Genomic DNA, 13288 nt, shown 5'->3' on the forward strand with positions numbered 1-13288 from the left:
CACCAACTTTATGCATCCTGAATGCATGCTACCTAAATAATTAGCCAACATTTAATGCAGTATTTTTGGCATATTTTGCATCCTCATAGAGGAGTCAGCCATTGTGCATTTAAAGATGCCAGTTGAACTCGATTTGTCCTCTCCAGCAGGATGTGGAGAACTTCAAGAAGTTAAACGTCATCAGTAAAGACGAGTTTGACACCCTCACTCCCAAAGTTCCCGTTGACCCGAACCAAGAAGTCCCCCCTCCTCCCATGACAGGTGAGTTTGTGGAGGTGCACTGTAGACCATTGTTGTACTAATCTATTATCATGTCGATTACTCTGACAGTTAATTGGGTGAAAGATTTTTCCCTTCTGTAGTAAATACTTCAGTGGTGTCCAAAGTGGGTCCTCGAAGGCCGGCATCCTGCATGTTTCAGTTCTCTCCCTGGTCTAATGCACCTGGATGAAATGATGACTCGTTAGAAGGCCTAAGAGGAACATTGACAAGCTGAAAAGGTTGTTACTTCCACCAGGGAGAGAACTAAACCATACAGAATGCCGGCCCTGGAGGACCGAGTTTGGACACCGCTGAAGTACTTAATCTAATGAAAGAAATATACAAAAGAGAAAATTTCCTTCCTTTGATAAGAAAACATTTTATTGCTTAAAATAATTCAAATAGCACTTTTAGTTTCAAGTGTGTACTGTGAGGGGGGGTACAATGGCAGAAATGGATGACAAATAGAACATTTCACATTTCTTTTTAAAAGTTAAAAAGCACACATTACACTTTACTTTCAGTCTCAAGTTTGAAGTATGAAAACTTTATAAATTAGAATTTACTAATGTATTTTTTATTATGTTTGTCATTTATCACACTTTTTGATGAGAAAATACAATAAGCAAGAAAAGAGCTGGAAGATGATAAAAAACAGAAGCTAAAATTTCAGAAAGTTACACTACCAAGTCAGAAAATAGAAAAACATAATTTAACAAAGCCTGGAGGCAGAAAATTTGCCTCTAGGAATTTTAATAATCAAGGTCTTCAAGTCATTTGATTAGAGCCTTAATGTATATTTTTTCATAGCTATAAGCATTGCAGTCTGCTTTATACCACAAAGATTTAGCCACAAAGACGGAAAGTTACTCAAATATACTAAGTTATATTCAAGAATTTTCTCTGTTTTTTTTTTTTTTAATTATTTTATTTATTAGGGAACAACAACAAGGTATGCATCACATTTGTTCACAGAAGATGGTACAATCAAATACATTCTACTAATCAGCTTGTTACAGTGTTCTATAAAGCATACCATTTCAGGTGAACATCCCGGCTCCAGTTTTAATTGTTCCATTTTTTTTCATTTAATCCTCCTCCACCTCAATTCCACAAGAGAGAGTGGGGAGGAGAAAGTCTAAGCAAATCCGTATCGCATCAGAATAATTTTTCCGAACCGTAAAACAAGTAGTCAAAACCGAACAGAGTAGCTAAGGAACAGTGGGTGTCGCATTACTTTCATTAGTATCAGATCTGGTGCTCAAAAAAGTCCGCCAGGGGGTCCAACACCTTTCGAATCTGTCTTGCTCCAGTTTTAATGCGAATGTCAGTTCTTCCATTTTGCAAATGTCTTGGATGATGTTTATCCAGTCTTCTATTGTGGGTATTTTGTCAGTCATCCATTTCCGAGTGATTCCTTTTTTACCAGCAATTAACATTATGTTGAACATGTACGTTTTATAGAAACCCTTTACACAGTTTGGTCGTTTACCCAGGATCATAGTATTAAAGTTTGGCGTAAAATTTGCCCCAGTTATGGTCTCCATACTTTGTTTGATTATCTTCCAGTAAGAAGAAAGCTTGGGGCAGCTCCAAAAAATATGAAAATGCCCGGCTAACTTCGACCCACATAATCTCCAGCATGTATTATCTGAATTTCTGCCCCTCTGGGCTGGTGTTCTGAAGAAGCGTGTGACGGTCTTCCAGGCGAATTCCCTATAAACTAGTGATGACGTACATTTCCAACAGTTGTTCAAGATGTCTATCCAGTCCTCAGTGTGAATTTGGTAGTTCCCTTCTTTTTCCCATTTCTCTTTTATGTATAGTGTATTCCCTCCTTTCAGGTTTTGTATTTCATTGTACAATTTGGATGTTAATTTGTTAACGGAGATTGATTGATACTGCTTTAGAAAAATATTTAATATGCCGACAAATGTTCTGTCTGGATCAGCCTTATTTGATTTTTCTAAATAGTGCCGGATTTGTAGATAACGAAAAAAATCTCTGTTATCAAGACCATATTTCTGTTTAATATCATGAAAGGTTCTCAGACAGCCTTTGTGGTATAGATCATTATATTTTACCAAGCCCTTTTCCGTCCACTTTTTAAAGGTATTATCTGTTTTATTTGGTGTAAAGTCTTGATCGTATGCTATCCATCTGATTGGCAAACAGGACTCTTTGTTTTCTTTAACTAATTTTGACCAAGTCCTCAGTGATGTTTCTGTACATGGATTGAGATCTTTAAGGTCTTTTATTAAATCTATATTCCCAATTGCGGCTTTCAGGGGGACACCATTGTTTGAACATTCAATTTCCTTCCATTTCGCTGTGTATGAAGAGTCACACATCTCTACCAGTGGGTTTATTTGTGCTGCTTTGTAGTAGTCACTCATGTTTGGGAGTGAAAGACCTCCTTTACTTTTACTCAGTTGTAGAGTTTTAAATCTGTTCCTGGGTTGTTTCCCTTGCCAAATAAATCTCGAAATCAGTTTGTCAATTTCTTGAAACATACATTTGGGTGGTTCTGCTGGTAGGGTCTGAAACAGGTATAGCAGTTTTGGCAGCATCATCATTTTGATAGCTTCTACTCTATGCATAAGACCCAAATAAGGTATCAGGTTCCATCTGGATATATCGTTTTTTATTTTAGTCATTAAAGGGTTATAGTTATCTGAGAGGATTTTTCTTAAGTCTTTGGGGATGGTCACTCCCAGGTATCTAATTGAGTCCATGTCCCAGTTTATTTTGAAATTTTCTTTGTCAATATTGCCTGGTGAGTATTTGAAAGTCAAGACTTGAGATTTGTGGGAGTTCAGTTTGTAACCTGAAAATTTCCCATACTCCAATAAGATTTTGTGTAATTCTGGGAGGGACTCCCGTGGTCTCGCCAGATAAATTAATATATCGTCCGCAAATAGCGCTAATTTTTGTTCCTTATGATTTATCTTTATGCCATGTATTTTGGTGTTTTGCCTAATCCACTGTGCTAAAGGTTCAATAAATATGGCGAATAATAATGGGGATATGGAACATCCTTGTCTGCACCCTCGTTCAATTTTTATTTCTTCTGACAACCCCCCATTAATCCGAATCTTACCTGTAGGCTTATTATACAGTTCTTGAATTATCTTAATAAATTTGCTGGAAAAGTTGAATTTTGACAAGACTATAAATAAGAATGACCAGTCCACGGTGTCAAATGCTTTTTGCGCGTCTAAACCCAGTATAATTGCTTGTTTGTCTGTCTTTTTAATGTGGTTTATCACGTTAAGGGTTCTTCTAATATTATCTCTTGTACGTCTGTTCTTTATGAACCCAGTCTGATCTAAATTTATTATCCCCGGGAGAATAAGCTCCAATCTTTTGGCTAGTATGGAGGTAAAGATTTTATAGTCTTGATTAAGTAGACTGATTGGGCGGTAATTTGAGCAGTCTAGTCTGTCTTTGCCTTCTTTTGGAATAACTGTTATCATTGTTTCCTTCCAGGAGGGGGGAATTTGTCCCCCATTTAGAACCCAGTTGAATGTTCTCAGAAGGACGGGAGATAGATCTTTTAAATAGATCTTATACCAATCGGCATTAAATCCATCTGGTCCTGGTGATTTGTTAGGTTTCAATTTATTTATTGCTTTTTCAATTTCTTGAATAGTTATGTTCTTGGTCAGAATTTCATTTTGTTCATTCGATACAGTGGGCAGCAGCAACCCATTTAGTAGTGCATTGGTTTTTTCCAATCCATCTTGTTCTTTTAGAGCATACAGTTTTTGGTAGTATTTTTCAAAGCTTTTTCTTATTTCTATATTCTTATAGGTAACTTTATTAGTTGTTGGTTCTTTAATTTTATATATAGTTCTTTCCTCTTGTTGTTTTTTAAGTCTGTATGCTAAAAATTTTGATGATTTTGGGCTTATTTCATAGTAACTTTGTTTTAGGAATAAAAGTTTCTTCTGTATATTGGACTGTAGTTCTTGGTTAATTTCGTCTCTGATTTGTTTTATTTTCTCTATAGTTTTAAGTTCTGTCTTGTTTTTATTTGTCTTTTCTAGTTCGGTCAGCTCTTGTTCCAAATTCTTTAATTTTTCTTGCTTAATTTTTTTTAAAAGAGATGATTTTGCAATTATTTTTCCTCTTAAGACGGCTTTACAGGCATCCCATAATATTACAGGGGAGACTTCTCCATTGTCATTGTCCTGCATATATAATTGAATTTCTTGCCTTAACTCTTCTTTAATTTTGCCCTTGAGTATACTAGAGTTAAGTCTCCATATAAACGGGTTTTTTGATTTATTAACATTTACTTCTATGTGAAGTGGGCAATGATCTGAGAGATCCATCAGCCCAGTATGACATTTTTCAACTCTGTCTAGGTCTTTGTTGTACATAAAGAAGTAGTCAATTCTTGAGTATAAATGATGAGCTGAAGAGTAGAATGTATAATCCCTTTTCCTGGGGTTGAATTCGTCTTTTATTCCTAGTTCTTTGATCATCTTCCTAATCTTCCTACCTACGCTGCAATTAGCTCTGGGTTGTTTAGAGGTATCTTCTGAAGGATTTAATCTTACATTAAAGTCTCCCCCACAGATTACTATGCCTTGTGATTTAGTTATCATCATATCGAAGATATGTTTATAAAATGACCAATCTGAACCAGGCGGGGCATACACATTGATAAAGGTGAACTCTTGTCCCTCTAGCTTGCCCACTACAATGTTGTATCTACCATCTTTGTCTTTATATTCGTGGCTCAACTCAAATGTGACCCTTTGGGATATTAAAGTTGCCACCCCCCTTCTACGACCTGATTTATGTGATGCACTAAATACCTGAGTAAAGCCCATTCTTTTGAGTTTACTATGCTCTTTCTCAGAGAGGTGAGTTTCCTGGAGGAATACTACTTCTGCTTTTTCTTTTTTAATTTTTCTTAATATTTTCTCCCTTTTTATTGGATTGTGGACTCCATTTACATTATAAGTTGTAATTCTAAGAGGTGATACTGAAGTCATGGCTTGCAAATAGCTGGATATTCAGAGCGAGTAAAATAATTGACAACCCTAAGCTACCCAAACAAAGAACAACTGTGAACAAATCAAACATTTCAGCTTTGTGGAACAAGCTAACACACATCCATTTAAAGACTTCCTTTCCTTTGGTCTTATTTATGACCATAACGGTGTTATAGTTTGTGAGCGATTAAGAGGGAAAGCCAGCGCGGCTCAGTGGCTGAGAAGGGCCCTCTGGTGGTGACGTTACCTGGTTGTAGCGATCCGATTTCTAGGAAGCGCGTTCCCCGACTTCGAATAACATCAAAAGGTAAGTAATAAGAAGTGTAGTAATAATAATAGTCCTTTGCTGTGTTTGATCCATCCGCTCTTGTGGTTATGCTTATTCTCTTCTAAACTCGTCCAGTTTTTTCTTGTATCCCTCCCGAGTTCCATTTTGTCGTTGGTCTTTGTCGTTCTTTCCTGTCTTGGTCCACATCGTGCTCTTGATCTTGTCTACCAACGTCGTCGATGGCTGGATAACGGTGATCTGGAAGCCTCGGTTCGCCATGTCCTTAGTTGCTTCAGCTGCAGAGTTGTAGACACGCGTGTTGTTCTCATAGAATACTCTCAACTTGGCCGGGAACGGTGTTTGGAATTTGATCTTTTTTTCCTTGAGGACCCGCTTCACTTCACTGTACTCACGTCGCCGTTTTAACACGTCTGGAGCATAATCGTGGTCCACTATGACTTTTCTCCCCGCCACTGTGAAGCCTTTCTTTTGCCATGCTCGTTTTAGTATTTCGTCTTTTATCTTAGAAGTGCCGAACTTGACTATTATGGAACGAGGGGGGGCCTCAGGCGGAGCTCTGGGTCCTAGAGAGCGGTGAGCTCTTTCAATGTTCAAATCAATCGATGTCGGAATGTCCAGTTTGTCTCGGAGTAGATTGTCTATGAAGGCTGAGATGGACGATGAGCCATCTTCAGAGCCCTCTACAATGCCATGGAGCCTCAAATTGTCCCTTCTCGATCTCCCCTCGAGCTCCACCAGCTTAGCCTCGAACTCGTCGTGTACTTTACTTAGCTTCATAGCTATCTCTTCCAACTGCTGAATTTTGTTCTCCGCTTCCAAGATGCGTGTCTCAGCCTCGTCCAGCCTTCTATTTACGTTCTTTATTTCCTCTTTAACCACTCGGAACCCTTCACCGTTTTCTCGACGTGATTCTCTTAGCTCTTGGAGAATAGTTTGTAGATTAACTGTCTCGTTAGCTGAGTCGTTAGCTGCTAATGATGCTTCCGAGTCCGAGAGGCAAGCCATACCTTCTTCGTTCGTTTCTTCTTCTCTTAACATTGATTTTCTGGACAACAGAGTGCTCCTTGATTTGGATTTGGGCATTCTGGATCACTTTTAAGTTTATCTTATATCTTACATTATGTAACTCTTGCTTTTTTTAAAATTTGTCGGGGAGCCACCTGGTTAAGCTGTCGCCATCTTGCTTGCTCACCCGGAAGTTCCTAAGAATTTTCTCTGTTTACCTGTATATCAGTGTTGTTCTTGACTCACCGAGGCATAGCATGTAATTCTGGGACAAGATGAAAGAACAAACACATGTCTGTGTGTGTGTGCGTGTGTGTTAACAGTGGAGAGCGGATCGGATCTGGCTCGCTCTCTCCCTACAACGGTCCCAGAATCTCCCAGCACTTCTCAACCCCGGACCCCAAGAACGCCTCGCACGCCTGGACGTCAGGATCCCAACAAAACCCCTCGCTTCTACCCTGTTATGAAGGAGAGCGGCGCCATTGATGGACAGGTCAGCAGCACTCACTGATTCTAATTCCTAAGCTTTACAGAGTCTCCTTACTATCAGGAAAAATTGTTGTTGTTTAGCAGCAGGAAACGATAAACGGCTGTGCTGACTTGTTTTTAGAGAATGAAGTTTGCTGAGGTAAAAGTTGCCAGGAAAGAAAAGATACTGGTTATAGGAAGAAAGCGTGCCCAAATAACCACACACACACACACACACACACACACACACACAATGAATGACCTTTTACTGCAGTTACAGTTGCAAATGTTGCACATTTTCTTCCTTTTCCCCCCATATACAGTTGAAATCAGATACCTACATACACTGAGGAAAAAGACACAATCACAGTTTTTTTCTCACTGTCTGAAGTTAAATCTGACCAAACTTTTTTTTTATCTTAGGTCAATTAGAATTATTTCTATTTGATAAATACCAGAAAACGTTTTAAAAAAATTTTGTTGTGACTTTCCTAGAATTAAAAGCTTTACTCAGATTTGGTCAGTGTCGGGGATAACTGTATTTTGACCTGTAAGGGTTTGGTCTGATTCAACAAGGTCATGCTAAATCTCATTGTTCAAACTGTCTCAACATCAATTTCCAAGTTTTGCTACAGATTCTGTTGGATTTCTGTCTGAACTTTACCAGAAGATTCTTCTTTCATCTAAAACGGGGGTTCTGCTACCTTTGCAATACAAAGAGCCATTTTCCCCTTAGTCCACCAAATAAAGCTTGCAAATGTCACATCACCTGTTAAGAAAATGAAAACCAATCTTTAAAGAAAAAAAAACACAGTAGGGAATGTGTTTATCTTCAAAGAAGCGCTAAAAAACAAAACCACTCTGATAAATGTGAATGTCTGGTTTCTGTACCAGATGCCAAGAAAGAAGAAGACTCGCCACAGCTCAAACCCCCCGCAGGAGGCACACATTGGTTGGGTGATGGACTCCCGTGAGCACCGGCCGCGTTCTGCATCCATCAGGTCAGACCGCGCTGCTTCACTAGCTGTAATAATAATGAGAACGCCGCCTTTAAGGGGCTTGTTATCAGCTCCAACCAATAGAAGAGCAAACAAGGAACATTTCTTCCTTTCACAAAACCAGCTTTCACATGCATTAACCCCTTTGTTCTTGTATTTTTTTGCCTTATATAATATTCTTAAAACTGGAGTGATTTCTGTACTGTCTGATAACATGAGTGGTACTGACGTTTCACTAGGGCTGGGCGATATGGCTATCACGATATAAGCATGTCATATCAATTAATAATTATTGATTAGTTTTTTGTTTTAAATATGTGAAATTCTACCCAACTAGTGGCGTGACCTTTCCAGGTTTGTCCACAGTTTTCTCTCCGTCATTGTTTTTATTTTTAAGCAGTTATGAGGCACAGAGACGAAACCTGAAACTGCTGCTAGTTGTGACAGGTTGAGCAGCTAAACTCTTCCCTCTGCCTACATCCCCCAGAATACTATGTGGTTCTGGATGGGAGTTCATATTGAATATTCTAACAAACATATATATTATCTATTGATATTGATCACATATCTATCACGATATATATGATTTATTTATCGTCCAGCCCTACATTTCAACAGCTTTCTGATGTATTTTCTAAAAGAGATTAAAAACACAAAAATAATCTTCAATATTATGTCATTATCCATTAAAGGTTTTTTGAGGTTCTTTTTCAAATTTACATGATCAGCAGTTACTACAATCACAGAAAGCAACATGTTCCAATAAAAAATAGCTCTGCAAATATATTTTTGAGGCAGCCGTAATATAAAAGTAGCAGTACAGGCTCATCTAGCAATAAAAGCGCGTCTCGTTGTCGTTGCCTACGGTTACATGAATCTTTTCTGCCGGCGGGTCCACAGCAGCTCCAACGCTTCTCCATCAGAAGGCGCTCCGCTGACGGGAAGCTACGGCTGCACTCCTCAGTCTCTGCCCAAGTTCTGGCATCCATCCCACGAGCTGCTGAGAGACAACGGCTTCACCCAGCAGGGATACCACAAGTATCGCCGAAGGTGCCTTAATGGTAAAGAGACACGCACGCGTCTTGTTTCAGGCAGCAGCCAGCACTGTGCCTTTAGCATCGCATGCTAACCACCACCTGCTGTTGTGCTTTTGTTTTTCTTCTCCCTAGAGAGGAAACGGTTGGGGGTCGGCCAGTCTCAGGAGATGAACACTCTGTTCAGGTTTTGGTCCTTCTTTCTCAGGGACAACTTCAACAGAAAGATGTATGAGGAGTTCAAACAGTTTGCACTTGAAGATGCCAAAGAAAATTACAGGTGAGACAAACATGAAATGGTTAAATCCTCAACTCCATACCGATGGTCGGGTTCTGTTTCTCACAACACATTCTGAGGTGGAAATGAAACCTGGAGACCAAGCAGACAGAATAAACAGAAATGCAAAAATGTCCAGAAATAATATCAGAAATCAGATCTTTTTCCAATCAGCGAACGCACCATAGCAGAGTGCTATCAGGTTTCTCTGAAAACGCTGAATATTACTGTAACCGTTTTCAGTATTGGTGCTGCATTCAAAACTGAGGTCAGAGGAAACACAGAGATGCGAGAAGTCATCATATTTCAACATGTTTGCTCTTTACTCAGGACATTCAGGAGGTAAATGTGAAGCAAAACGGCTGTGTTTTATCAGCTTGAGGTTTCAGCCACTGCCATAAAACGTTTGGGAGCCTCTGCAGCTTTTTGGAAACCCCATGGTCGATGGTGCATTCCGTTTGTAGTCGGAACTCGGAAATTCCGACTTCTCAGTCAGAAAATAACACACACACACACAGATTGCTGCTTTAAAAACAATAACCTTACTAATCTGCAGTACAAGATGCTAAAACTGATGTGAACTTTGTGGGCATTCTGTTTGTTTTAAAGTATTTTCTAAAAACCTGCATAGTTTGTGTAACTGAGAAAGTATTTTGAAAACACTTTGTCAACCATTTCAAACTGTAATTCTTAAAAACAGAATCGTTTCATTTCATGTCAGCAGATCGAGTCTTTGTAAATTGGACACAGAACTCCCATCGATTGATCTGTATTGGTTGAGCTTGTGTCGTTGCGTGACCTCCAACCTTCAGCAGCACAGCTGCTTTCTGCTGGATCTGCCAGAGGCGCCTCCTCACACCTGCCAAACCCACATTCTTGGCTCAATAAGTGACTGACTCAGCTCCGCACAGTCTGAGGGAAGAACAAACCATCCAGTAGTAGAGATACCTTGCATCTCCTTCATCACACAGAAATCAGCGGACTCATTCGTCCACTTCTCCTGACTGTTCGCTTTGAGGCTCATCACCAGAAAATACGCAGGATTCGCTACTTCCAATTCAAAGTGCTCCCTTTTTGTTTCCAGAGATGCCTTAAAGTTCCCAAACATTGTTTTAAAGAATCTTTTATTTGGTGTAGAAATACCCATATAGGTCTGATCTGTCTTTAGGATTTTAGATTTTGAAATAAAAATGATCAAATGCAGCCCAGAATCCCTAAAGTGTTTGGCTCTAAAGTAGAATTAGACTTTATTATTACACAAAGACACAAGAGTGAATTTGATAAAAATGTCTTTGCGTGGCTCCTGGAACATAAATACTGAACTTTTGGTCATTTTCAGTCTTTTCAGATTCATCCAGAACGCTCAGTATCAACTTTCATGCCGTCCAAGGCAAAACGATTCAAGATGCCTTCTAGGATCTTCTTACATTTTACTTCGACTATGACATGATGCGGTTTTAATGATGCGTTGACATTTTAAAACACTATTTTTATCACATAATGCAACGTTACATCGTCACTTGAGTTCTGCGAAGAACATATTCACAGACAAACTTTTTTTACATCTTAAGTACAAAATGTATATATTGTTGTACAGTTTTGATTTCATTACTACTTTTTTTTTTTTTTTACTTTATACTGCATTTAACAATTAATCGATTACCAAATTAGTTGACGATTATTTCAATAATGTGATGAATTGTTTCAGCCCTGCTAATATCGGTTCTCCTCCTGCAGGTATGGGTTGGAATGCCTCTTCAGATACTACAGCTACGGTTTGGAGAAGAGATTCAGGTTAGATCTCTTCAAAGACTTCCAAGAGGAGACCCTGAAAGACTTTGAGAAAGGTAACTAGCTTTGGCTAAAGAACGCTAACCGAGTTTCGCCAGAATCTGATTGGTTGCACAAATCTGTTTGATGCACTCAACCATATAGTAACACTAAAAGAAAAAGAAGTGTTTTGCACAAACTTTTAACTGCTTTAAAGACAAAGTGCTGTTGGGATTTATTAAGCGCTGCAATTTTGCCAAACACTGAACGCTTTGTCTTTGCAACTTGAAATACTGGGAAAAAGAAGAAGAATTCTTTGGATTTCTCCGCTGGCATTCACCCTTCACTGCAGGATAAGTCATGAACATTTTCATTTGTTTTCCAGGAAATGAAAGGCTCTGCGTATATGCTGTTGGTGCCCTAAAGGGACTGATAGAGAAGGGAGGGAGGGAGGGGATTCAGTCAGGTTTGGTACACAGAAGCAGTAGAGAAGTTGATGGAATCTGTTTAGAAAAGAGCATGTCCCCTCCCTGTGTAAGTGTGGCTCTTTTAAAAGAAGTGAAAACTGGTTTTAGACGTCATGATCCCTCTGAACCTGTTTCAGCCGAGTGAAACCAAACGGGGGATTGAACAGGAAAGGCTTTAACTGTTTATTTCCTGTTCTAGATGGTTCATTGTTCTCTTTATAAGTTTCCCTTTAGAGTTTCTGCCTCAGTTTTTTTTTTTTTTTTTTTTTTTTTTTTGAAAAGGAATTGTACTGCATTCCTTACTAAAGATGAGGGTGTTTTCCCTGGAGTGTGTATAAATCTATCAGTAGGATGCTTCTTGGAAATGTACAAGCATTTGCCATTAAATATTCAACAGTGCTGTGTAACAAAGCTGATAGAAATGCTGTTGACAGTCTTCCCTCTACATGTAAGTACTTGTAGCTGCATATTATAAGGGCTTTATTTAGTCAGATCACTGATCTCCAAAAAAATCATCCGAGGTTTTTTCAATGTTTTTCACTAGCCTGTGTTACTGCAATTTATTGTATCTTAGCCAAATAATTTAAGTATTTGAATGAAATTGATATTTTAAGCTCACTTTCAATTAAGTGAGGTGAAATATGCTTATCCCAGTTAATCTGCTGCTTTGTTTCTCGTTCTCATAGTGGATGTTTAGCTGAGTAGTCATTTAATCGGTTACCAGTCCTGTCCTGTGGGTCGTCCTTTCACCAGACAGCTGTCCTCTCCAAGGTGTCACCTTCACATGTGAAGGAAAGCATCAATAAATTAACTACAAACATATTCCTTCTACTAAAGCTTACCCACATTTTTGTTCCATTACAAGCAAAGACTTTAATGTGATGCAGAAAAACAGCTGAATTGACTTAAAACATTTTTTTAAACATAAATGTACTGAATTACACATTTATTTCCTAACTCTGCACCAGAACAGCTCACTGAAACACACCAACAGCTCCACTAGCTTGGTCAAACATTTATAAACAACTTTCATTTCTCCAGTCAGTGAAATTAGGAGTAGAACAGCCAATGGAAAATAAATAATAAACTGATAAAAACAGTTTATCAGTTCATAAACTGATAAACTTTTATAAACTTTTGTATGTATTTGGTACATACTTTGGTCAAATATGTACCAAAGTACATATTTGACTACTTTGGTCAAATATGTAAAAACTAAACTGTAACAAACCTTCTTTCAAATGGTTCAGAATGTGCAATTAGGAATTCTAAAAATAATGTAAAATTAACAATAAAGGATGATGTCACTCAGTCAGACCACAAAGCATAGAATTAGACTGAATAGATCTTCCCTTATGGATCAAGAACATTGTCACCGATACCCAATCTAGATTTTTTTTCCATATCAGGACTGATCCATATACTAATATGTGGTCTCTGTTAAAAACTACATCTTGTTGCTACGGTTGTGCATCAGAACTGTCCGAAACTTTAAAGGGTCGGTGTTATGTAAAATCAACTTTATTGATCTTTACATCATGTTATAATGTTATTCCCTCATCAAAAACATGCCTGGAGTGTTGCTTTGATTCTTTCATGCATGTTTGAGAAATCCTTTAATCTCCATGTTAACCATTCAGCCGTGCAAAACGCCTGCTTAGACCTAGCGCCGCCTTAAAGCTTCCGAGCTTCCGCCTCACAGAGCAGCTCTTT

At 38.5% G+C, this 13288-nt stretch overlaps 1 protein-coding gene and 1 long non-coding RNA gene across 8 annotated transcripts in view; one reads left to right on the top strand and one right to left on the bottom strand.

Moving 5' to 3' along the window:
• The window catches only part of larp1b (La ribonucleoprotein 1B), a 40824-nt gene that overhangs the window by 24994 nt on the left and 2542 nt on the right, over nucleotides 1–13288 (top strand). For 6 of the 7 annotated variants that reach the window (XM_007540078.2, XM_007540079.2, XM_016664814.1 and 3 more), the window contains 6 exons: nucleotides 147–261; nucleotides 6885–7054; nucleotides 7924–8030; nucleotides 8928–9088; nucleotides 9197–9341; nucleotides 11076–11185. In XM_007540078.2, coding sequence (XP_007540140.1) covers nucleotides 147–261; nucleotides 6885–7054; nucleotides 7924–8030; nucleotides 8928–9088; nucleotides 9197–9341; nucleotides 11076–11185 — 808 coding nt within the window. The remainder of the gene's footprint in view (nucleotides 1–146; nucleotides 262–6884; nucleotides 7055–7923; nucleotides 8031–8927; nucleotides 9089–9196; nucleotides 9342–11075; nucleotides 11186–13288) is intronic. The other variant, XM_016664815.1, reaches the window with a different exon arrangement.
• The window catches only part of LOC107834068 (uncharacterized), a 9230-nt gene continuing 7759 nt past the window's right edge, over nucleotides 11818–13288 (bottom strand). The window contains exon 2 of the long non-coding RNA XR_001659850.1: nucleotides 11818–13228. This is a non-coding gene — a long non-coding RNA (uncharacterized LOC107834068). The remainder of the gene's footprint in view (nucleotides 13229–13288) is intronic.

The sequence above is a fragment of the Poecilia formosa genome, unplaced genomic scaffold, assembly GCF_000485575.1.
Source record: "Poecilia formosa unplaced genomic scaffold, Poecilia_formosa-5.1.2 Scaffold514, whole genome shotgun sequence".
Taxonomy (NCBI): Eukaryota; Metazoa; Chordata; class Actinopteri; order Cyprinodontiformes; family Poeciliidae; genus Poecilia; species Poecilia formosa.